This window comes from Lissotriton vulgaris, chromosome 2_2, assembly GCF_964263255.1.
Source record: "Lissotriton vulgaris chromosome 2_2, aLisVul1.2, whole genome shotgun sequence".
NCBI classification, from domain to species: Eukaryota; Metazoa; Chordata; class Amphibia; order Caudata; family Salamandridae; genus Lissotriton; species Lissotriton vulgaris.
In genome coordinates, this window is record NC_141688.1 from 108,599,207 (window position 1) to 108,623,099 (window position 23,893).

A 23,893-nucleotide genomic window follows, 5' to 3' on the forward strand; every position below is an offset into this window, starting at 1 on the left:
CTTCCCTGGACCACTAGATCAGCTCAACCACCAGCTCTTTGCTTTACTCATGCTTCATTTGCAGTCTCCAGGATGCTGTGGGCAAATGTCCCTGTAAATTCTGGTGTCCCTTTTTTTGGATTTTTTTTTCTCACTTCAGGCAGCTCTCCCACTCTCAGGCAGACATCTTGTCCAGAACTCTATGTCAAGTGGAGGTAGATGAGTCACAAACAGTTTGACATCTTGAGGACAGAACAAATCCTGCAGGAGATCATGTTGTCGGTCAGATGCAACCCCAGTCGGCAGGTTGGATAGTCCGAAACTCAGCAAATCGCCTTTCGCAGATTGTTTTAAAGTGTTGTGCCTAAACTGGTACATTAAAAATAAGTCTCTACTGGAAATGGAAGTGGACTCCTTCAATACCAAACAGTTTCAGAATAAACAAATCAATTATTCTGTACTTAAAATGATGTTGCGAAAAAGCAAAAGGGTACAATGGCAATACAACCCTTCACAGTGATCCAACTACTCGAATAACATGCAGTTCTTCAGATGCTCCTCAGTCTTGACCTGAAACAGCTCCAGATTTCTTCTTCTCCCACTCATTTAGCCCCCCTCTTTCATGCCATCTCTCTCCTGTTTTGTACAGACAGCTTTGGTGAGAAAAGATGTTGTAGGACTTAGGATAATGTGCTGCAAGGCTAAATACTTATAAGGTCCCAAAGCCGAGACCTATTGGCTATGCCAATGCTTGTGATAGAGAGCGCAGGTCACCCGACTAGAATTTTACCATACTCACCTGGGCCCATAATCAATCATTTATAACTTTAACCAGGTAACCTTGGCTCTACTATCAGTCTATTTTATTTACTGGTAAATACCATTGACTTACCAATCCTTTTCACTGGTACCTGTAAACCTATTTGATCAGAATGTTAGCATAATAGTAAAATAACATTTGCACTCATATAATAACCACAGACTCAGGAAAGTTTTAAACTCTTTATCTAAGTTTCTTAAATTGTCATGATCCAAATATTAAACACCACAAGACTCTCAATAATGAAAATCAGAACTAGAATGTAACTATGCAAAAGATGTATTAAACTGATTTTGATCATTTAGCAATAAGGGAAGGTAACAAAAAGGGAACATGCTAGATAATCAAACGATTTTGAGCATTTATCAAAAGGAAGGTAAGAAAGGGAACATGCTATATAATGAAACGATTTTGAGCATTTATCAAAAGGAAGGTAAAAAAGGGAACATGCTATATAATCAAACGATTTTGAGCATTTATCAAAAGGAAGGTAAGAAAGGGAACATGCTATATAATCAAACGATTTTGAGCATTTATCAAAAGGAAGGTAAGAAAAAGGAACATGTTAATCAAGATTTTCTTAAGATTAAAACCATAGGGCGAGTAAGAAAAGGGAACATATATATATATATAATCAAAACTTCACGTTTAGAGAGGGTAAAGAGAAGGAACAAAAATACGATGACAAACCCACACAGATTTATATTTACCTAAAATGGTGTGAAGACCAACCCTGGCCACGGGTCAGTTGAAGGACAGAAAACCCCAAAAGTTGCAGTTGCCAGTAGGCCAGCAGGTGCAGATCAGAATCAGGACAGGAAAAACCAGATTTGGATCAGTTTAGGACCACCAAAGGTTAAGACCGGCACCCGCAGTTCAGTTGCAACGCCTGCGCTACTCCCTCTCTGCAGCTAACAGTCAGAACCCCGATTGGGTTATTGATTTCGCCGACAAAGTGCTTCGCCAGCACCTCAGCTTCCTGGACCCCGATTGGGTCAGCGAATCTTCTGACAATGCTTCGCAGCACCTCTGCTCTCGATCACCTATTGAGTGCGTTGGATCAGTGACAGGTCAGCTATTCGGACAAGTCGGACAAATTAACTAACTAAACCTACCCTAGTTATACTGTTTTCCAGGTCAGTGTACCCCCCCACCCCCCAACCCCCACCACCCCAATGTTGCAAGTGTAAGAATCCCCAATTTCGATTGGACAAAAGAGGAGGAGAGGTCATCACACCACACCAAAATGAAACCTTTTCCGTCTCATATTTAAATTTATGTTTCCGCCCATCAATTTAGGTTCTCATGACATCTTTATTCCACCCAACAATAGAGAATTTAATATCGCATACAATGTATTAAATATTAGTATATTTGGGATTCCTTTCGTGGGGTCATTAGTTGATCTTCTCAGGCGCATCTTGGCTGAGACTGTCCTTTGGCTGAGTTTCAATGGCAAATGGCTTCAGCTCACTATGGAATTTGGATCACGGTGCATGAAAAGTAGAAAAGAAACAATTTTAGAACACAGAATAAATGATGTACTGTATACCACTTATTTCTGCTCTATTCCCATTACTTTATTTTTAACTATTGCGTTATGGTTAAGCAGTACGAATAGCTTAGCAAAAGCAGCAGTGCAAGCTTCATGCATGCGGTTACACAAAGAAGCCATTTTAATTATAGTGCGCAGAAGCGAACGTTTCCCCCATGCGAAAGATACGTCATGTCACGTGATTATGACAGACACATGCGCAATAGAAGATCCCGCGTAGCAGCAGCCATTATAATGCAAGCAAGTTATTTTTAGTAAAACACATATGCAAGCGTCATCTGGATACCCAATGTTTATGTAAAATGCGATATTAATAGAACAAACATGTTGATTAATTTATTAACATTATGTTGAGAGGACTGAATTCAAGAAAGTCACGTTCAATGCGAATCCTTGCTCCATCACTTGTATCTATAGCACACGTCCACATATTACTCAGACCCTGAACATTCCTGTGAGCAGACGCATATGTCTGCACGTTTGTGTATTACATGGTGAAATATGTATTGAACGTGACACCGAAGGTTGTTATACATAGTGAAAGTGGAAGAGAGAAGCATCATACATGGTGAAGAGGGTGTTGTACCTCGTGAGAATGTTATTTGGTGAAGTGACAGAGAGGGGTGTCATAGATGGTGAAATATACACTGAAAGTGGTCGGGCGTAGATATTGTAAAGGTGCTATCGAGGGTGTTATACATAGCGAAAGTGATGCAGATTAGTAAACCTAAAAAGATTGATGTTTTACATAGTGAAAGTGAGGAAAATAAATGTATGCTCAAGTGATACAGAGGCCTGGTGAAAATAAAAAGCTGAGTTTTACATGCTGGAAGTGGCAAATGGGATGTTAGGTACTGTGAAATACATAATGGAAGTGGCAAAGAGATTTTATGACTAGTGAAATCGACACAAAGGGGTGTTATACATAAAACATAAATGTGTGTCAAACATAGTGATTCAGTGGGCGGGTCTGTTGCTTGCTCACCAATCACACAGCCTACCTGATCACCAGCTTAGCCCTAGTTTCCCATTCCAGGACGGTGCATAAAGTGAGCTATGGCAAAGTTGATAGCGACTTATGATGCAGTTGATAGTGACTTATGATGCAGATTATATAGAGCAGCGAGGAATCGAGCCACCTAGACAGGCTTAAAAATTACTGATGGTTTTCTATGTCTTAAAGGAAGAAATTAGTTCGTAAAAATGACTGCTGGGCTACGGTGACATCAAGAGGTACAGCATCTCTTATGGCTTGACTTCAGGTCACCTTTCTCTGGCCGCAGCTTTTCAGCTAGCCAATCCAATCCAAAAATTCTTTATTTCGGCCATTTAGGCCATAAAAGATACATAAAAACATACAAACATACAATCGTTTGATGGCATTTAAAATTCAGGCATATAAAGTGCATAAAAGGAACAAACAACAACATTTCATATCATTGGGTGTGAGGGTGAGACAAAATGTAGTGGGAGACAGTGTCGGCGAAAGCTAGAGGTTACAATGGCACAAGGGGGTAGGCATACAGTCCTATGGTGGTCTTGCTTTGAGCAACTTGGACCTAATGCGCCACATGGCCAGAAGATATTTTGCAACTGCGAATACAATGTGAGGGGAGGAATCAGTTTTAAATATTCTGAACGATGTTACACAGTTCCTTATGCCCATATTCCTACATAGAGGCACAAGCCAATATTTCCTAGGTGACTTGTAGGTAGGGCAGAAAAACAGAACATGAATTTTCTCCTCATCGCAGGAATACAGCCAGGGCATATTTTGTCCCCTCCATTGGTCCATTTGCTGGTAAAGGACTTAATGGGTAGGGTGCCAAACCGCCACTGTATAAATAGCTTTCTTGCCAAAGTCGGGTAGATAAAATCCATAAAGGTTTCAAACTTATAAGAATTTTTGGATTCAGTAAAACGTTGTGTTAAAGTGCCAGTGCGGGGTGCAAGCACCTGGGAGGCAAGACTTTGTTCCTTGTAAGCTTCCACGAGTCTTTTCCGGGGGACCCTATTACAGCCTGATTCCGGGGACTCCCACAGCTCCTTGAAGCCGAGCCGGAACAGTTATTGCTTAACAAAGGATAGCCAAGGAACTTGTCACTATGATTTAAATTCATGACATGCACAAGATCTTGCCTGTAATGTCTAAGCTCATTTGTTGACCAAAGTCTGTGCCAGAATCTTAATGGTTTAGATTCAATGTCCTCCCTAATAGACGGTAGGCCCAAATCTAGGCGTAAGGGAAACAAAGGAGTTGCAGTTGGGAGGGCCAGAAGACGCCTCAGAAAGTTATTTTCGACACTCATCAATTCATTTGCAGCTTGATGTCCCCATAGTTCACTGCCGTATAGTGCAGCTGACTTCGCTTGTGTTTTATACATTTCAACTGCAGGAGCTATGGGTTTGTATGATGAGGTGTTCGTGACCCTTAGAATGGCCCCAGACAGTTGAGAAAGCCTTATTCGCGAGCTTGAAATCTGTGGTCCCCAGGATAGGTTCTCATGTAAGGTTACGCCCAGGTACTGAAATGTTTTAACCCTCTCCAGTACTGTGGAATTCAGGGATGGGTTGGGTCTGGTTGTGGGGGAGGGGTTGAAAATCATAAATTTGGTCTTCCCTGTGTTGATCTCAAGACCGTACTGCCTACAGAAAAGACCAAATCCATCTAGGATTCGCTGAATTCCCATGGGGGATTTGGAGAGCAGGAGGGTGTCGTCAGCAAAGATGATTGCCGGCACCCTCCTGCCAGCCAAAACCGGGGCGTCGTTGTCCCTCACGTCAACTAAGTGTGTGATGACACTATTAACGTAAAGACAAAAGAGAGTAGGAGCCAGGACGCATCCCTGCCTAACCCCCCTGGAAACAGGAAACTTTTTTGACAGAACTCCACCCCTCCCACATCGTACCTGGGCAAAATTGCCCTGATGGAGTCTTATTATGGCCTGTAGTAGGTGGGTGGGAACTCCCATCTCCTTAAGGACCTCCCAGAGTTTTTTCCGTGGTACCAAGTCGAATGCTGACTTCAGGTCTACGAACACCATGTACAATCTCCCTCCCTCAATCCTCACCGATTTCCAAAAAAGGAGGACGAGGCGGAAGATTTGGTCCATGGTGGACGTATTCTTCCTGAAGCCAGCCTGGAGGGGGCTTAGAATTTCATTATCCTCCATCCAGTCCAGGAGTTGGTCCAATAGAAGTCGAGAATAAAGCTTTTGGGGGACATCTATGAGGCTAATCGTCCTGTAGTTGGATGGGAGCAGAGAACAGCCCTTCTTGAAGATTGGGACTATCTCTGCCCCCAACCAAGTGCAGGGGATCGCCATTCCACGTGCAATTGAATTGAAAAGGATGTGAAAGTAGGGCGCCCAGATCTCTGGTTGGGACCTGAAGAGGTCACCTGGTAATTTATCGAGGCCCGGGGCCTTTCCCAACGCTAGACCGTCTATTGCACTGGCCACTTCCCCCAGGCTGAACTCCAAGGTGCTAGCAACACACTTGTTTCTGGGATTTGTAGTTTCCTTTTCCCATCTTGGGCCTGCAAGCAGAATGCTGTTGGGTGACAAAACAACAACAAACTATAGCTACATTAGTGGAAGAGTTCGAATGCGTGTCTAAGCATTTGGCAGTCCATAATTGGCAGCAGGATCGCGCATAGCTGCCCCCGTTTAAATCAGGTTATCTTCCCCTGACACTTTGTAATCCTCAAAAATCCCAAATTGTTTTTGGTTGGCGAATACTGCCAGGGCCTGATGAGTAAAATGATGCCTCCCCCATCCCCCTCTTCATGCCTGTTTAACTGCATTTCCTGCTAAGTGGCAGGTCATGCCCCCACTGAGCACTAAATCCCGGGCAGCAGCCAGCTCAAGGAGGTCAGCTGTCCAGAAGCAGATTCACCCGCACTGGACCTCGAGCTGTCACTGGCGGCTGACACGAGTACCTGCACTCTGCGATCTAAAAATGGGCACGCGTTATCTCCGAGTGCAAGGCCAACCTGGACCTGATATCCTGATCGGTCATGGCCTCTGTCGGGAGTGAGCTCCTGTGACACCATGTCACCATGTCACCAAGAAGGCTACGTGGGAGGCCTGGCTCTTTGCAAATCAGTTTTCAAGCCTGTTTCTCTAATTGGTCAGCTGAAGTGAGTGTATCAGGGCTACAACTTCCACAATGCATACGGGTGTTAAAGGGGTCGGAATCACGAAGGTGTACGACCATGCTGCACACCGCTATAAGCCTGCAGTGTGTAAAACATATGCATGAGCCGGTTACTTACTGGCAATCTCGTCACTATGCTTGTTTTTTCTCTCTTCTTTCCCATTGGTGAGCTCCCTTCGTGCTTAAAAGTTAGTTGGTGAGGACAACAAGTGATGTCATATGATGTGGCTTTTGTTCTGTCTTTTGGGGTAGAGTCACACTTTGGCACTGTAGGTAAATTTCAAGCTTTTTGTCTAAATGCAAAGTTTTCTTAGATAGGGGAAGACTGCTGATGCATGGGATGAGATCTAATTTGGGAAGGACTGGGACGTCCATGAGAAAGGACTTTGTTGTTTTGCTAACAACTTTGGCTCCTTTTGACGAATCTTCACAAAACTTTCCGAAAACAAGCTACTTTTTGACTAGTTTGTGCATGGAAAATTTTGGAGTGATCTGTCAAGCAGAGGATGAGAAAAAGGTGGGATCCAAAAACACAAAATTCCCATGCATCTGTAATAGGCTTTTATTAAGAAGCCCTACTGCAAACACTGCTGAACGGAATGACACCACATTTTGCAGGAAACTTGATCTTGGTCCATACATACTTTTTGTTATTTTGGTGTAAATTCGTTCAGTATGTTTGTGTTTTGGAGATATTACGCTCCAAAAATATTTGTATATCAGGACAGTTGGGTTCAAGGGACTCTTGCAAGAGTCCCGCAAACCGAGTTAAAAAATAAACAGAGCATTTTCATTGACCCAGGGTTTTTTGTTCCCCTTCCGACAAGCTCGCTCCCATGACAGACTCTGCCGCAGAAGTGAGCTGTCGGACTGACTGCCAGTAACATGGATACAAATGATGTTGGCAGACATTACAAGGCTCGGAGACTTAGTTCCCTTGTCCTGCAATACAATACAATACAACACAACACACAACACACAACACACAACACACAACACACACACACACACACACACACACACACACACACACACACACACACACACACACACACACACACACACACACACACACACACACACACACACACACACACACACACACACACACACACACACACACACACACACACACACACACACACACACACACACACACACACACACACACACACACACACACACACACACACACACACGGGATACCTTGCCCCCCTAGTCCTTGGGGTGTGGGGGGAGGGGGCAGAGGGACCCCATGGCCAATAGATATATGCTCCAGTTTCCAGCACAGTGTGTCTTGATGAAAAGTGCCTGTTCCCATCACATCCAGATCCTGCAAAGGATTCTAACCGACTCTCTGAAATCTGTACACATTGGAACCTACTACAGGTGTTCCATTAAAGCTCAATGTGACTACACATCCCAGCATGCTGTACGAAGAAATCAAATACGCAGTTGAGCCCATGAGGGGTTTTTCAACCAATCAGCATGCAGTATAATAAGAGCGCTCCAATGCGTACAGGAGAAATGCCTCTGATGAAGAGGTACCTTGACCAAAGAAACGCGCCAGGCAATACAACGACCTTGGATGGCTGGGGCGGGCTAAAACGTTATGCCAAATGGCAGACGCACTGTCGAGTGCATCTTGAGAAGCTTCGGCGTTTGTTGGATAAAATTATGACACTGGTGCCGTCCGGTGCAAGACGCACCATCTCGAAGGAATGAGAGGCTGAGGGAGAGGATCCTTCCTTCTCCAGTTTCCAGCACAGTGTGTCTTGATGAAAAGTGCCTGTTCCCATCACATCCAGATCCTACCAAGCATTCTAACTGACTCTCTGAAATCTGTACGCATTGGGACCTACTATAGGTGTTCAATGAAAGCTTGATGTGACTACATATCCCAGCATGCTGTACGAAGAAATCAAATACGCAGTTGAACCCATGAGGTTTTTTTAAACCAATCAGCATGCAGTATAATAAGAGCGCTCCAATGCGTACAGGAGAAATGCCTCTGATGAAGTGGTACGTTGGCCACAGAAACGCGTCAGGCAATACAACGAACTTGGATGGCTGGGGCGGGCTGAACCGTGAGGCCGAATGGCAGACGCACTAGTGGAGTGCATTTTGAGAAGCTTCAGCGTTTGTTGGATAAAATTATGACACAGGTGCCGTCCGTGGAAGTCGCATCATCTCGAAGGAATGAGAGGCTGAGGCAGAGGAACCTTCCTGCTCCAGTTTCCAGCACAGTCTGTCTTGATGAAAAATGCCTGCTCCCATCACATCCAGATCCTATCAAGGATTCTAACTGACTCTCTAAAATCTGTACGCATTGGAACCTAATATAGGTGTTCAATGAAAGCTTGATGTGACTACACATCCCAGGCATGCTGTACGAAGAAATCAAATACGCAGTTGAACCCATGAGGGGTTTTTCAACCAATCAGCATGCTGTATAATAAGAGCGCTCCAATGCGTACAGTAGAAATGCCTCTGATGAAGTGGTATGTTGGCCACAGAAACGCGTCAGGCAATACAACAAACTTGGATGGCTGGGGCGGGCTGAACCGTGATGCCGTCGAAGTTTTGGCGTTTGTCGGATAAAAAAAAAAAAAAAAGTATATATATATATATTTTTTTGTATTTAAAAGATTCACAATCCTGAAGGATTATTAAACTTAAAAAAAGAAAAGAGAAAGCCTGTATGCACTTTATAATATAATATAATACTCATCCTCGGGGGCCCAACTCATTAAAAAGGGGAGAGGGCACAGGGAGTTGGGGCAGCGTGCACCCCCCTTTTTCAAAAACAAAAGGCCTTCGTGCCAAAAGTGGCTTTGGGAGGGGGCTGCATGACCCTCCCACCCCCAGCGAGGGGCCACAACAGGGGGTTGGCTGTCTATGGGGGGGCCTGCGCCAAACCCCATGCAACACATGTGCGCAGCGGCGGGTTTGGCTTTACGTATAATAATAAAATATTCCTTTACGCTAATAAAAACGTAGAAATTATGGTATTGTTAGGTATAAATGCCAGTCCTAGTGTAATCTTTTAAATTTAAAAAAAGACGGAAATTCCCCAGTTATACTTATCTCTAGTAAGTATAACTTGCCCCCTAAGGTAACTACAACTCGCGCCATCGCCACGTACTGCTAATTTCCACTCATATTACATCACTCTTGACATGTTCTATGACATAATTGATAAAATCACTGCAACTTGTGAAATTACATCTTTGATGAAAAAACTGTGCATGGCGAGGCAGAAGTTATAGTTACCTTGGGGCACAAGTTATAGTTTCCACAGATAACTATAACTAGTGAATTTCTGTGGGTTTTTTTGTTTAAAACGTTACGTTGGCACTGAAATTTCCACCTAACTAGAACGTCATTGTAACCTTTTTTTCAGTGAATATATATATATATGTAGATAGATATAAATATATCACATACGTACATCTAAAGTAGTAAACACTTACTTTTCCAAATACCAAAACCAGGATTCATCTGTAATTGCTCCCTCTGGCAGATATCTAGACTCTTGTAGAATCGGGCACCCCCAAAGGCTATTGGGAGAGTGGTGACTGCTGGCATTAGGAGTTGGTTGCAGGAGTACAGAACACTTTTTCTCGTCATGCCTGTAGGAAGTGCCTAATGGAAAGCTCCGAATAGTCTATCATCACTAGGACGCTCCGTGTCATACAGGCAGTGAATGTGTTTATTTGCAGTAAATATTGGCTGTTCTTTTCAAATGGTACAATGACTGTGCTCCAGAATGCTGGCCCTACTGAGGTGTTAAAGACACACCTAAGAGGGGCTACCTACTGACATGGCCCCACTAGCAGCATCTCTCCGCTTAAATTTGCTTCTGATTTTAGGGTGCTTACAAACATCAAGCTCTGCAGCATTGCTTCTGGCTTCTGAAATACCTAACTGCATTTTGTCTGGAAGCCACCTATACTTTTGAGATCAGTGGGTTTTAAATGCTCTGATAATAACTTGAAGATACACTATTACTAGGAAATTGTATTTGAGGTGACATTTAAATCAGAACGGAGAGGGTACCTATGCCTAACGAAAACTATGAAAAATACTACAAGAACATTACCCGCGAGGTCTATTCCTGTTGAAGGACGCAAACTCCTTAATAATCCTTTCCTTCCTACCTTTCATGGGCTGTGCTAGCCTTTTCATGGTATTAACTGGTATAACAGGTTCACGTGCTTCCAAGCCTACCTTGCCATCGATCTGGGGATTTGGTTATAGTAAACTACTCAGCCTACGTCCCGGGCTTTTGGTTAATGGCGTCACGAGACGAGTCTCTCAATAGCATTTTAGGTGGGTAATGTGTTGCAGTCTGTCATGTATTTGCTATTTAATTGCACTGATCATAAATATAGTCAGAATTTAAGTAATGTGAGAGACTTCGTCCTGGTATGTGCAGCAGTAAATGTGTTGAAAAATACATATACAAACAAAGTTTCCTTACGTGAAATTCTAATATTTTTCAGTTGTCCAAACCTGCAGTCGCTGACGCTGTCCGGCTGCGGCCACGTGACGGACGAGTACGTCGCACTGATTCTGCAAAGCTGCTCGAAGCTTCGAACCCTCAAGCTGGAGAACTGCGCGCGGGTGACGGACGCGCTGCTGCGGGCCGTGACTGCTTCCGGAAGGGCCGTCACCACGCTGCACCTGGACTTCTGTCGGAACATAAGCCAAGCGGGGCTGAAGGAAGTGCGCCAGAAATGTCCTTCCGTCGTTCTGAAGGCCGAGAGAAGTGCAGATATGATTCCCGACGTCAAACCCAGAGAAAAGATGGCACTACAAAGGACTTTCAGAAAATTATTACAGTACTAAAGGACTATGGGAAAATATTGTGGCCCAAACTCCCCAGACACTGATTTACATATGTTTTTGCAACTGAACATTCAAAAAACATCTTACGGATACTTAAATATTGTACTGGACCATTTATGAATTCACTTTCATATGATACACGTTTTTAATTCCTTCAACATTTTAATTTGTATGTTTTTTTAGGTAACAGCACATGGCATTGCTTTCCTCGACTAATGTTATACCAACCCCAATCTTAATATTACTGTAAGCTATTTTTCCCTGTTCCCAAGCAATTTTTATATGAGTAATCTAGCCAACAAAACTTAATTATAGTCCTTATACCATAAAGCAAGTTCACAGTATCACATTTCACCAGATCCTCAGAATGGCAAGTTATTATTTTAACACTAGATGAAACTGGAGAAGAGATTCGGGGTCATATGTATCAAAATCCTCATTTGCGATTCTCACATTTTTTTCGAATTGCTATTTGAGAATCACAAAATGCTATGTATGTAGGATTTGCAATAAATTTTGCGAATTCTACATAGTCCTTAATTGTGAATCTCAAATTGCGATTCGCAATTAAGGAATACCTCCCCATTCATTCCTATGGGCCTAGAGGCCTAGAGGCCTAGAGGCCCATAGGAATGAATGGTAAGACATTCTCAATTTGCGATTAGCAATTAGAGAATCGCAAATTGAGAATGCAATTTCAAGGGTGTCAAAAGGACACCCTGTTGCACCCCTAAAATAAGCATGGGTGCACATGTGGCGCACATACATGCCCTAAGGGCATGTATGTGCTTCATCACATTGCACTTTGAAAAATACACAAAAGTGCATTTTTCAAAGAAATCGCAAAATACCACCAACTTGAAGTTGGTGGTAATTTACGATTCCATAAGGCCAAATTGTACTTTTTTGGTGCTTCTTACATTGCATTTAAGGAATCGCAAAATTTGTGATTCCTTAAATGCAATCGCAAAATAAGGAATCGCAAATTTTGCGATTCCTTTTTTTGCATGCAGATTTGCCTCATACATACCACTAAGCAAAATTGTGATCGCAAACGCCGAAATTCTGCAAATTTCGCCATTTGCGGTCGCAATTTTGCTTGATACATATGGCCCTTAAACCTTTAATACATGTTTGCCGTATATCACATTTATGGTCTTATGAATTGAGCTGGGAGCCTTCAAAAAGTTCTTCATTTGAGTGAAACGCGTGCCACCTTTTGACGATAAATAATTTATTGATTTTTACAACAAAGTATGATTACAAGCTCATTCATATAACATAAAATAAAAAATCAACAATGAACCCAGAATGCATCCTTTCTTCAGGTAAATGTATGTTAGCCCTCGTTTGCCCATTACCTGCCTGTTTTTTCACTCATTGACCCTATGTCTGCAGGTTTAATTTTTCTGACTCCACACATTCTCCGCCCTGAATTAGTAAAAATAATTAATAGGTATATTTTCGTAACTTACACTTTTTAAATGGCAGCTTTATGTGCAATAGCAACAACTACAATTGTAATATTTAACTATATTGATATCCAACAACAATTTTAGATTAACAGACAGTAAGGATCCATATTTCTCTGGATCTGGCAAGTTTCGAACGCAGCAGTTAAAAAAATAAGATTGCACTCTGCTTTTCTTTTTGGAAAAGGTTTAGGTTCCATTAAATACACTACCGGAAAGGAAAAAGTAATATATTAAGTGAAAAGAAACCATAAGAACATTCTCACGTTACAGTTTGAATGAGAGCTTCACTGCACATACCGCAAGATGGTGATAACATTGAATGGTACCCGAAAATGAACAGTCCAAGGGTCCCCTAAACTGCCCTCAAGTACGCACTGTAGGTGGCAGAAGGTGGACAACTAAATATAAGGCCCAGCGCTATCAAATGACCCAGTAAGCATTGGAAATGCGCCAACACAGGCGTCCACAGATTATTTGTTTGGTTCGTCTGTGAGACCTGCCGTTTTCTAGGTCTGTCCTCTATTTTATACTCCCCAAGCTTGTGGTGTTGCATGGTACCAGCATGACAAGCTTAGAAAATAAAAAAGCAGCGCCTCTATATTAGGTATAAAAAAAACGCACACAGGACACAGGTTGCAAAGGGACAAGGCACAAACAGTCTGTGTAAATTCTGATGTGGATACATTTGTATGGGTGAGCAGAGTATATTCATTGAGTCTGCCGAAATATGTTGTCAATGTGCTTGAGGGCTCTTGATTTAACTATTTGCGGTTCCGGTTTAACACTCTGGAGGCTGTGCTACAGGTCAAGATCATGAAAAGGAAGAAGTGGTGTGAACAATTAATTTAAGAGGGTTGGAGATTTCCATATTTTTGTCAGTGTTGAAATAGCAGTAGCTTTTTAGGTTTCGACCTGGCCGTAGCACCTGCGAAGCAGGTGCTCCGCCAGGGCGAAATCTATTGTTAGAGACAGTATGAGGCTTCGTCCCGCCTCTGTCTGCCATTGGCTAGCTCCATAAATGGAGGCTAGCCATTAGAAGACATTGGCTGTCAATCACGCTTTCCCCGTGAAAACGCGATTCGGGGGCGTTTCCATGCCTTTTTTTAAGTCCCGCCCCTTGTGCCTTGTGTCCCGGGCCGCGCTGTGATTGTCTGCTGGCCCGGCGGCCATATTTGAATGCATAAAAGTGTGATTCAATTAACTAAGTGCGGCATAAAAGGTCACCATTATCATGAAAAGTCTTAAGTCGTTCCTACTTCGTATTAAATAAATTAATGAATGGAACCGTGCCTATTTTCAATAAGTAAGTATCTAAAAAAGAGTTCGCGAATTTATTTTCAGGTCTACATCAAATGTACGCAGTAATTACAGATCGCTAGGAGATATTTGTATCTACAGAGTTATTTAGACTTTCTGTTACTTGCTTTCCTTATATAAACTAAGTTACACATTGAACGACGACGACTTCCGCCTATTACTTGCTTCCCAGAGATGGCCGCGTGTAGTCTCTCCTCTCTGTCAGCCAACCTTCAGTCCTCTTTCCATGGCCATGGTTGCGGAGCCAGACAGAGCGCTAGCAGGGGAAGCATTGGAAGATTGTCCGCCAGGGTCTCCTTACCGGAAGTAGCTCTGGGGCCGCCGTTCCGGCCCCTCTGTAGTGATTGGAGAGCTGGGCGTGGGAGCCGTGGTGAGTGAGGGACGGGGGCGTGCAGCCGGGGCGGGCGAGGCCGGAGGGACCTCCCGGGGGTGCTAGCACTGCTGCCGTGGCATGGGAAGGTATGCTGGGAGCTGGGGAGGTGAGGAGCTAGCCTGGAGGTGCGCAGAGCATGTCCACAGGGGACTGATGCTCTCCTGCACTGGGGCTGCGGGGAGCCAGCCTCCCCCGTGTGTGTCAGCCTCTCCCCGTGTGTGTCAGCCTCTCCCCGTGTGTCTACCTCTCCCCTGATGCTCTCCTCCTCCCCCTGTGTGTCTGCCTCTCTCCTGGATGCTCCCCTCCTGGGCAGTGACAGAGGTTGCCTCCCCGTGGTGGGGCTGTAGTATTCTGTGCACCCTGGCAGTGTGATGAGCCCCTGTGCTGGAGGTATGAGCATCCTTTCACCTGAGCAGCATGTGCCTCCTGCACTGCGATAGGATGTGTGGCTTCCCTTTCTGTGGCATGCCTTTCTTATAATCTGTGCACCAGGTGTATGTATGTGTGTAGTATTTAGGGAGCTAGTGCTGAACATGACCTAGAGGGTGGCGGGAAGTGTTAGAGCGAAGTAGAGATGATGTGTAGAAGGTCATTGTCACCTTCCAAATGTGATTGTACAAAACCTTGAACAGCTGTTACGAAACTGCTTTCTGAGAGGAATGGTTCACTTTAATAATGACAGCTGACACTATGTGTCTTAATTTTCATGGCAGTCTGTTCCTTAAGTGTGAGGATGGTCTTCCCATTGAATCAGAGAGAGCTGGCATTTGGTAAAAGTTGGGGTTTGGAATCCATTCCTTCATACTGTTAAGCCAGTTATTTTTTTGCGAGACCAAATCTTACACATTGGCTTTTTAATATACATAAACATTATTAATATTATTATTATATTGTTTGTATTTTTGTTTGGTTTGTACAGGTACTCTATAGCTGTGCAACAGTTGAGTACATTGCGTTTGCGGGAAGCGATATTATAATAAAAATGCAACAATGCTATGAGTTTTGTATGTGAATGAAAACTGGAGGGGTGACGAAAGGGTGGCAAGAGAATGGGCCGCTCAGGTGAAATGGCGCGCATTATAAACTCGCTCAGAAGGGCGACCGTTGTATTACTTTTCCCTCAGAGCGCTTCTTGAATGAAGCAAACTTCAAATCCGACCGCCCCCCAGCAGGGCCCGGGCACAGCACGGGATCCATCCGATGACTGCCAAAGTGGAGAGATCTCTTCTGCACTGCAGTGCCAGGCAACGGCCTCGTTAGAAGTAAGTATATTTTGAATGCGTGCTTTGAATCCAATGTATTGGAAGATGAAACCTTCTGTACAGTTCTGCAATGGATGCCAGGCAACCTCGCTCACTGATGAGAAGCTCTAGAGACGCTCATTTCCAAAACAGGTGCCATGGCACCAGCAAAGGAGCCGCAGATCACACGGCTGGTTGGGCAGCTGCAGTTTACTGAGCCACATTTTTAGTTGCGTGCTTAAGGGCTGGTGGCTACATACCGCCTTCGTAAAAATATTGGATAATTATTCCAGTGTTTATGAACAAAACAAGAGAAGGATTAACTTCAGGATTGGACTAGGAGCCTTTGGAGGCTCGAAGAGACAATCAGCAAATTGGCAGAAGGGGTGAAGGGAGGCCAGCCACGATCATCACACAAGCAGCCTCGGTCTTCTTGTGTCTTGCAGGAGAAATCTGCGTGGGGCAGCTCTACTTAGCCTTCAGCCTTCCCATAAAACATCTTCTCCGTGCTAAGGAAGGGGCAAGATTTACTGAAGAGGAGGCTTGTTGGAAAAAGCAACACAGTGCCCATTTATGCAGGAAGCACGGAGCTCAGTGACCAACTCTTTTGGATAAAGAAACAAAACTCAAGCAGCGATGCACTGCCGAAAGAGGTGTCTGCCGCCAGCATGGTTACTGTGCTCCTGAAACTGATGTGAAAGCGAGAATAGGGCGTTGGGAGGAGACTTTCTATCCTCCAGCTGGGTTTCATCAATGGCCGGGCTGCCTTTCTTAACTACATTTCTCTGAACAGTTGGTTTACGAAATCACTGTCTGCTGTAGTCAAATTAAAAACAAAATAAAGCTCCAGAGCAAGAATTGATAGACGACTACACTATTTTGAACTCAAACTTTGTGACTGAAAGGCTGATCCAGGCAGGCAGCTCCTGAATCAGAAGCGGAGCCAGTCAGAATCAAGAAGAGAGGAGCCAGTCAGAATCAAGAGGAAATTGGCCGATCTCAGAAAAGACGCTATGTGTACTCTCAGCATGCTGCCGTGAGTCAATGGTGATGTCATGCCTTTCCCCTGGTTGCTGTTGTAACTGCAGCCCTCTTTAGCTGGATGTGAAGCCAAACTGTGCCACCATAGAGGATTAATGTGCCTGCTCCAAAGCAGGTCGTGTAACGTACAGATCCCATCTTTATATTTTATGTATATAGGTAAGTGGGAGAATGCTTTTGAGACGGAGATCATTTTTGTTACTTACAGATCATAAGTTGCAATCCTTCAAATATGGCACAGCAATATATTTAAGCATAGGTGTTCAATTGCTCGTGTACCTGAGTAACTGTGTGCACAGCTGTGTGTATGTTAACAATTTAAAATAACACTGTGTGTGTGGTAGTAATTGCTGTCTGCTGAGCTCATCCGTAGGGTACAATAGGTCTCACATTTGAGAGAGATTAAGCTAATGGCAATGTAAATGACAATGCCATTTATTTATCTGTTTTCAAAACCAACACATAAATACAAAATTTGTCATTTACAATGCCAATAGCTCTAACTTTTCCAAAGGCGAAACCGTTGCATTGTAAATGCTTGTTTTATTGGTAATTATCCAGACAACTTTAATTTATGCTTCTGATTTCATTCTGAGAGGGATGTATGTGTGTAATAATGAGGAAATTGTGAAAGTGGCATAGGATGAGCTAGTGGTGTCGTAGTGAATAAAGATGGTGAGCCAGGTATCAGTGCTAACGTCCCCATTAGGTAAGAAGCTTTTTGGGGCCACCAGAGTACCAAACAATATAGTCAATCATGGAGGCCGATATCCTAGGATTGGATCAGGACCTTCCCATTTTCATGCTTGATTATATGTGCAACCTATATTTCTGGTTATGGTAACTGTTAGAAATGGAGGTCTCTAGTTGGTAGAGGTTTGACCATGTACAAATAGGCATCCTTGATTCCTTAGATACTTTAGATAACCATTGCTCACCCCCTTGGGAGCTTGGAATGAGCAGAAAGGCTTTTCCCAAAGGCAATGTGTAAAGTATTTGCACCCAGACATACAGTAACACAGTGAAAATACTATAAATGGACACCACACCATTTTAGAAAAATAAAGTATCTTTATCTAAACCATACAAAACCAAAACAACAAAAATCCTATATACACAATTCAAAATATGGTTTTTAAAATTTTTCAAGCAACTCTGTCCATAGAAATCTATGGATGCGTGATTTTACACAATGTGCCTTTCAGTGCGTCGAAATTCACAAGTCCAAACATCTGCAGAAAAGGGAAGCATCGGAAAACAAGGCGCTGTGTCAGTTATTGAGTCCTTATGATTGCGATGCGACAGTTCGGCTGCATGCAGGAGAAGTGATGCATCAAATCCGGACTGTTGGGGGTAGTGATGCATCGACTCCATGACGGTTCTAGTCTGCAGGTGAAGCGTCGAAACACTTGCTGCACAAGTGCGCTGCATGAAAATCCAGGACATGCTGGAGGTCAATGTGGCAGTTGCAAACAGGCGCTGCGTCAGTTTCTTCAGCCGCAATTAATTAATTAATTGGGTGCTTATATAGCGCAGGACTCACTCCCGAAGGGGTACCTCCGTGCTTCGACCGCTGCAAAACCCTTCCTGGCTTCCCTGAGAGATGGTCCCTTAATGGGTATCTCCAGGGTGAGACCAGGCATCCCCGGCGATCTGGTGGGGCTGTTAGTGAAGATGAGGCAAGCTAGTGCCCAGAGTTGCCGAGTGTGATCGCTGATCAGAGTGGGCACCGAGGCGAGAGAATTATCGAGTCCGCTGACCCTGGTCCGAAACCTGCCGCGTCGGGAATCGAACCCTGGTCCCGGGCCGTCCTCTGCTCTCGGGTCTGCCGCCTCTAACCAGTGAGCCACACTACTTCACAATGCATCAATTCTTTCAGCCGCACAGCAGGGCCTGCGTCGGAGTCGGTGCAGTGATCTTGGACTTGGGAGGTTGGTGCACTGGACTCGGCATGCAGCAGATTGTTCAGCTGCTGGCTGTAGCTGTGTTGATTCTTTGGCCGCACGGTGGCGGTGCGTGGAAATTCTTCCCGCACGGCGGTGCGACATGAAAAAAAACAGGCGCTGGAAGAGCAATGCATTAATCTTCTTAGTTTCTTCCAGCTTTTTCAGCTTACATCAACAGGAACAACTGCCAGAGGCCCAGAACTGCCACAAGACCACCTGGCAGGTCGGAACTCCCAGCAGAGGGGTCAAGGAAGCTGGTGGTGATGTCTTTGTGTTCCTGAGAACTCAGAACAGGATACACAAGTCCTTGGAGATTCTTCACAAGCAGGTTCACAGCAAAGTTCCAATCTTTGTCCTCTCCTTGACAGAAGCAGAAACTGCAGGCTACCCCAGAAAAGCAACACGCTGCAAAGGGGCAGTCTCCTCCTCACAACTGTTCAGCTCTTCTTCCTTGGCAGAGGTTTCTCTTGATTCCAGAAGTAATCTAAAGTTCTTAAGTTTTAGGTCTACTACTTATACCTCATTTTCTCTTTGTAGTCTTTGTTGTAAGAGTCTCTGAGCTCAGGAAAAAACATTTCAGTCCTCCCTGGTCCAGTTCACTACACAAGTTGGAGACAGATTTGTGCAGAGCAGACACGGCCTATTCAGGTGCTAGTGAAAACTCCTCCCACCGCTCTAAATGCAGAAAGGTCTATTGAGCCTGGCTATGAGTCACACAGAAAAGGAAGAACACACCTCAACGCACCTCAACCCCCCTTTGGGATTGTCTGGAGTGAATGCACATCCCCAGCCACTGTCACTCCAAAACCAGACAGCGAATACTCAAACAGGCAGAGACACACAGGACGGTTAAACAAGAAAATGCCCACTTTCTAAAAGTATTTAACAACAAGGGGTGGTGATGGACAGAGTTTCTGAATTAAGCAGAATACTCTCACCCAGTCAAGAGATCAGGGCTAGATCCAACACCGTTTTTTAGCTCACTGCACCATCCCAGCTCAGAACCTGGCTATATGCAAATGAGTCTGTTCCTGTCCCAGTGCATGATGGGAACAGGGCAAACCAAACTACCAAGCCAATTCTTACACTAGAAAGGAAACCAGCTTCCGGGGACCGGTTTCTGGCATTTCAGCCGTCGTCGGCCCGGCTCGCTTGAGTCCTGATGGTGCAATGAGCAAGGGACTCACATCTGAGTATACCCTTCCACGCTTAGGGTGGACAAAATATTTAACAACAAGGGGTGGTGATGGACAGAGTTTCTGAATTAAGCAGAATACTCTCACCTAGTCAAGAGATCAGGGCTAGATCCAACACCGTTTTTTAGCTCACTGCACCATCCCAGCTCAGAACCTGGCTATATGCAAATTAGTCTGTTCCTGTCCCAGTGCATGATGGGAACAGGGCAAACCAAACTACCAAGCCAATTCTTACACTGGAAAGGAAACAAGCTTCCGGGGACCGGTTTCTGGCATTTCAGCCGTCGTCGGCCTGGCTTGCTTGAGTCCTGATGGTGCAATGAGCAAGGGACTCACATCTGAGTATACCCTTCCACGCTTAGGGTGGACAAAATATTTAACAACAAGGGGTGGTGATGGACAGAGTTTCTGAATTAAGCAGAATACTCTCACCCAGTCAAGAGATCAGGGCTAGATCCAACACCGTTTTTTTAGCTCACTGCACCATCCCAGCTCAGAACCTGGCTATATGCAAATTAGTCTGTTCCTGTCCCAGTGCATGATGGGAACAGGGCAAACCAAACTACCAAGCCAATTCTTACACTGGAAAGGAAACAAGCTTCCGGGGACCGGTTTCTGGCATTTCACTGATGCACTGGGCCAGGGACAGACTGATTTGCATATAGCCAGGTTCTGAGCTGGGATGGTGCAGTGAGATAAATAACGGTGATGGATCAAGCCCTGATCTTTGGACTGGGTAAGAGTGGTCTGCTTAATTCAGACACTCTGTTCATCACCACCCCCTTTTCTGAATCGTTTGTGGCCACTGTAGGTGTGGCAGGGTATACTCAGACATGAGTCCCTTTCTCACTGCACCATCAGGATTCAAGCAAGCCGGGCCGACGACGGCTGAAATGCCAGAAACGGGTCCCCGGTAGCTTGTCTCCTTTCTGGTGAAGAATTGGCTTGGTAGTTTAGTCTGCCCTGTTCCCATGATGCACTGGGCCAGGGACAGAATGATTTGCATATAGCCAGGTTCTGAGCTGGGATGGTGCAGTGAGATAAATAACGGTGATGGATAAAGCCCTGATCTTTGGACTGGGTAAGAGTGGTCTGCTTAATTCAGACACTCTGTTCATCACCACCCCCTTTTCTGAATCGTTTTTGGCCACTATAGGTGTGGCAGGGTATACTCAGACATGAGTCCCTTTCTCACTGCACCATCAGGATTCAAGCAAGCCGGGCCGACGACGGCTGAAATGCCTGAAACCGGTCCCCGGTAGCTTGTCTCCTTTCTGGTGAAGAATTGGCTTGGTAGTTTAGTCTGCCCTGTTCCCATGATGCACTGGGCCAGGGACAGACTGATTTGCATATAGCCAGGTTCTGAGCTGGGATGGTGCAGTGAGATAAATAACGGTGATGGATCAAGCCCTGATCTTTGGACTGGGTAAGAGTGGTCTGCTTAATTCAGACACTCTGTTCATCACCACCCCCTTTTCTGAATCACTTTCTAAAAGTGGCATTTTGAAACACATAATTTAAAAAACACCATTACTAAAAGGTGTGTTATTAAATTCTGATTTCAGAAAGCTTAAACTCAATTTCTCTATCTTGTCCCAACAGCAATTACACTTGTAAGATGTTACAAGGCAGCTCACATGTTAACCTATGGCACAGACAGCCTTTCAATAGTGAAAAACGAGATGCACAGTATTTCACTGTAAGGACATGCAAAGCACACCAGCACATGTCTTACCTTTCACATACACCCCTATGGTTACATACACTGCACCCTGCCCATAGGGGTACCTTGGACCATCCTCAGAGGTGCCTTACATCTAAGAAAAGGAAAGGTTAGGGCCTGGAAAGTGGGTGCATTTGCCAGGTCGACATGGCAGTTGAAAACTGCGCATGCAGACACTGTAGTGATAGGTCTGAGATACATTTACAGGGCTACTCGTGGGTGGCACACCCAGTGCTGCAGGCCCACAAGTGAAATTTGATTTACAGGCCGTGGCACACTCAGTGCACTTTACTAGGGACTCGCCAGTAAATCAAATATGCCAATCATGGATAACCAATCAAAAGTACAATTTACACAGAAAGCATATGCACGTTAGCAATGATCAGCAGTGGTAAAGTGCCCAGGGTCCTAAAGCCAACAAATACAGGTCAGAAAACTAGGAGGCAAAAGGCAAAACGTTTTGGGAAAAACCTGCAAAAATGGCCAGGTCTAACAGTGACCTAAGACAGTACGATTTTCCCAGTAAAATATGTTTCCTATCCAAGTAGTTAAAAAGAGAAAGCACAGTGTATGGGGCCAAGAAGATATGTCTATGGTATAAGAAATTGTGGTCAGTTTTAATGGAGCCTAGTGTGAAACTATGGTAAGGTATCCAGGTTGGCCATCATAGCTTGGTATTTGTTGTATTTGCGAGAAGTTTAGGATATGCAGTGGTAATATAGGATCTCTGCTGAGGTCTTGTAATGTGCATCCTGGTGTTTGATCTGATATGAAACTCACTTTATTTTAGGTTTCATGACATTTAAAAGTTCTTGCAAAAAATGCATAGGCCACTGAACTTCAGAAGCACAGTATGGCACACTATCAATACATTGCCAAGCAGTAGGTATATCTCCCAGTACAAGGAGAAAATGGTCTCAAATTAGGTGTAAATGGTATGAGTCACATGACTTCACACATGCTTGAAACCACATCATAGTGCAAAATCACCATTGGTGAAACATCACTATGTTGCATCAACTGTAATTTAAAAGACTTTTAGCAGCACAATTCACATTAGTCTGCATAATCACATTTATGAGCAAAAAGGACATTGTAAGTGCAACATCACTCTAGGTGTACCGACAAAGTACTATGATACAACATTTAGTAAAAAAACATGTATAGGTGGTAAAAGATGTTTATATACAACCACCTCGCTTTGGTGCAACGTCAACAGGAGACAAACAACCATTTAGGTGCAAATTCACTTGCAGGTAATTAACATTTAGATGCACAATCACTCGGTGCACCGTCAACAGGAGTGTGAAAACACATTTAGAAGCACAAATCATATTTAGAAGCAAACAGACATGTAAATGTAAAATCATCCTTGGATCAACATGGGAATGAAAATATACAGGCAACAAATCATATTTAGATGCATAATGACTTTAAGATGAAAAATCACATTTAGGTGCAAACACCCTCAGTGCAACACAAGCCGGACTGTGGAAACAGTTTTAGGTGCAAACTCACGTTTAGGTGCAAAGTTTACCCTTGTGCAACAGGTGCGTTGCAAAACTGTTTGTAGTAAAATCATATTTAGAAGCAAAGTGACACGTATATGCAAACCCTTTGTGAACATATCAAAAGAACAATTCTATTTAAACAAAAAAGTCACATTCAGATGCAGAAATACCCTTGGTGCAACACCAGCACGAGTGTGAAAATGTTTGCATGTGCAAAAACACTTGTAGATGCACAAACACAGTTTGTTGCAAAAATAATCCTCAAGAAGTCAGAACGAGTGTGGCATGACATTTACATGCACAATCACTCAATATTGAAAGAAATGCAGTTGTATGATGTCACATTAGAGGCAAAATGTGTGAATCATTATAATGTGAAGAGCTTGAAAACACTTTGATGTTTAAAATCCCTTTTGGTGCAAATAAATAAATAAACATCAGTATAAGTGTGGAAAACGTTTAGAAGCACAAAGAACAAGCTACTTTCCTTTGGTAATACCTTATCCGTTATAGACTCCATCAAGCTGCAGATTTCATTACAAGACCGGAGGCTACCAATATGCATATCACTTTTAATGCAGACCCAAGCAGCTGCATACATCATAAAACAAAAAGGTTCCACAATAGAACATTAGGAAACCTATAAAAGGCGTGAGCACATAACAATCAGACTCCTTTTTTTTTTTTCTTTTTCAAAAACCTTTATT

At 43.9% G+C, this 23,893-nt stretch overlaps 1 protein-coding gene across 1 annotated transcript in view; it reads left to right on the forward strand.

Moving 5' to 3' along the window:
• FBXL22 (F-box and leucine rich repeat protein 22) overlaps nt 1-12,675 on the forward strand; it is a 63,295-nt gene extending 50,620 nt beyond the window's left edge. The window contains exon 2 of the mRNA XM_086959388.1: nt 11,018-12,675. Within this exon, the coding sequence (XP_086815514.1) occupies nt 11,018-11,363 (346 nt within the window). The 3' untranslated portion in view covers nt 11,364-12,675. The remainder of the gene's footprint in view (nt 1-11,017) is intronic.
• The last annotated feature ends 11,218 nt before the right edge of the window (nt 12,676-23,893 follow it).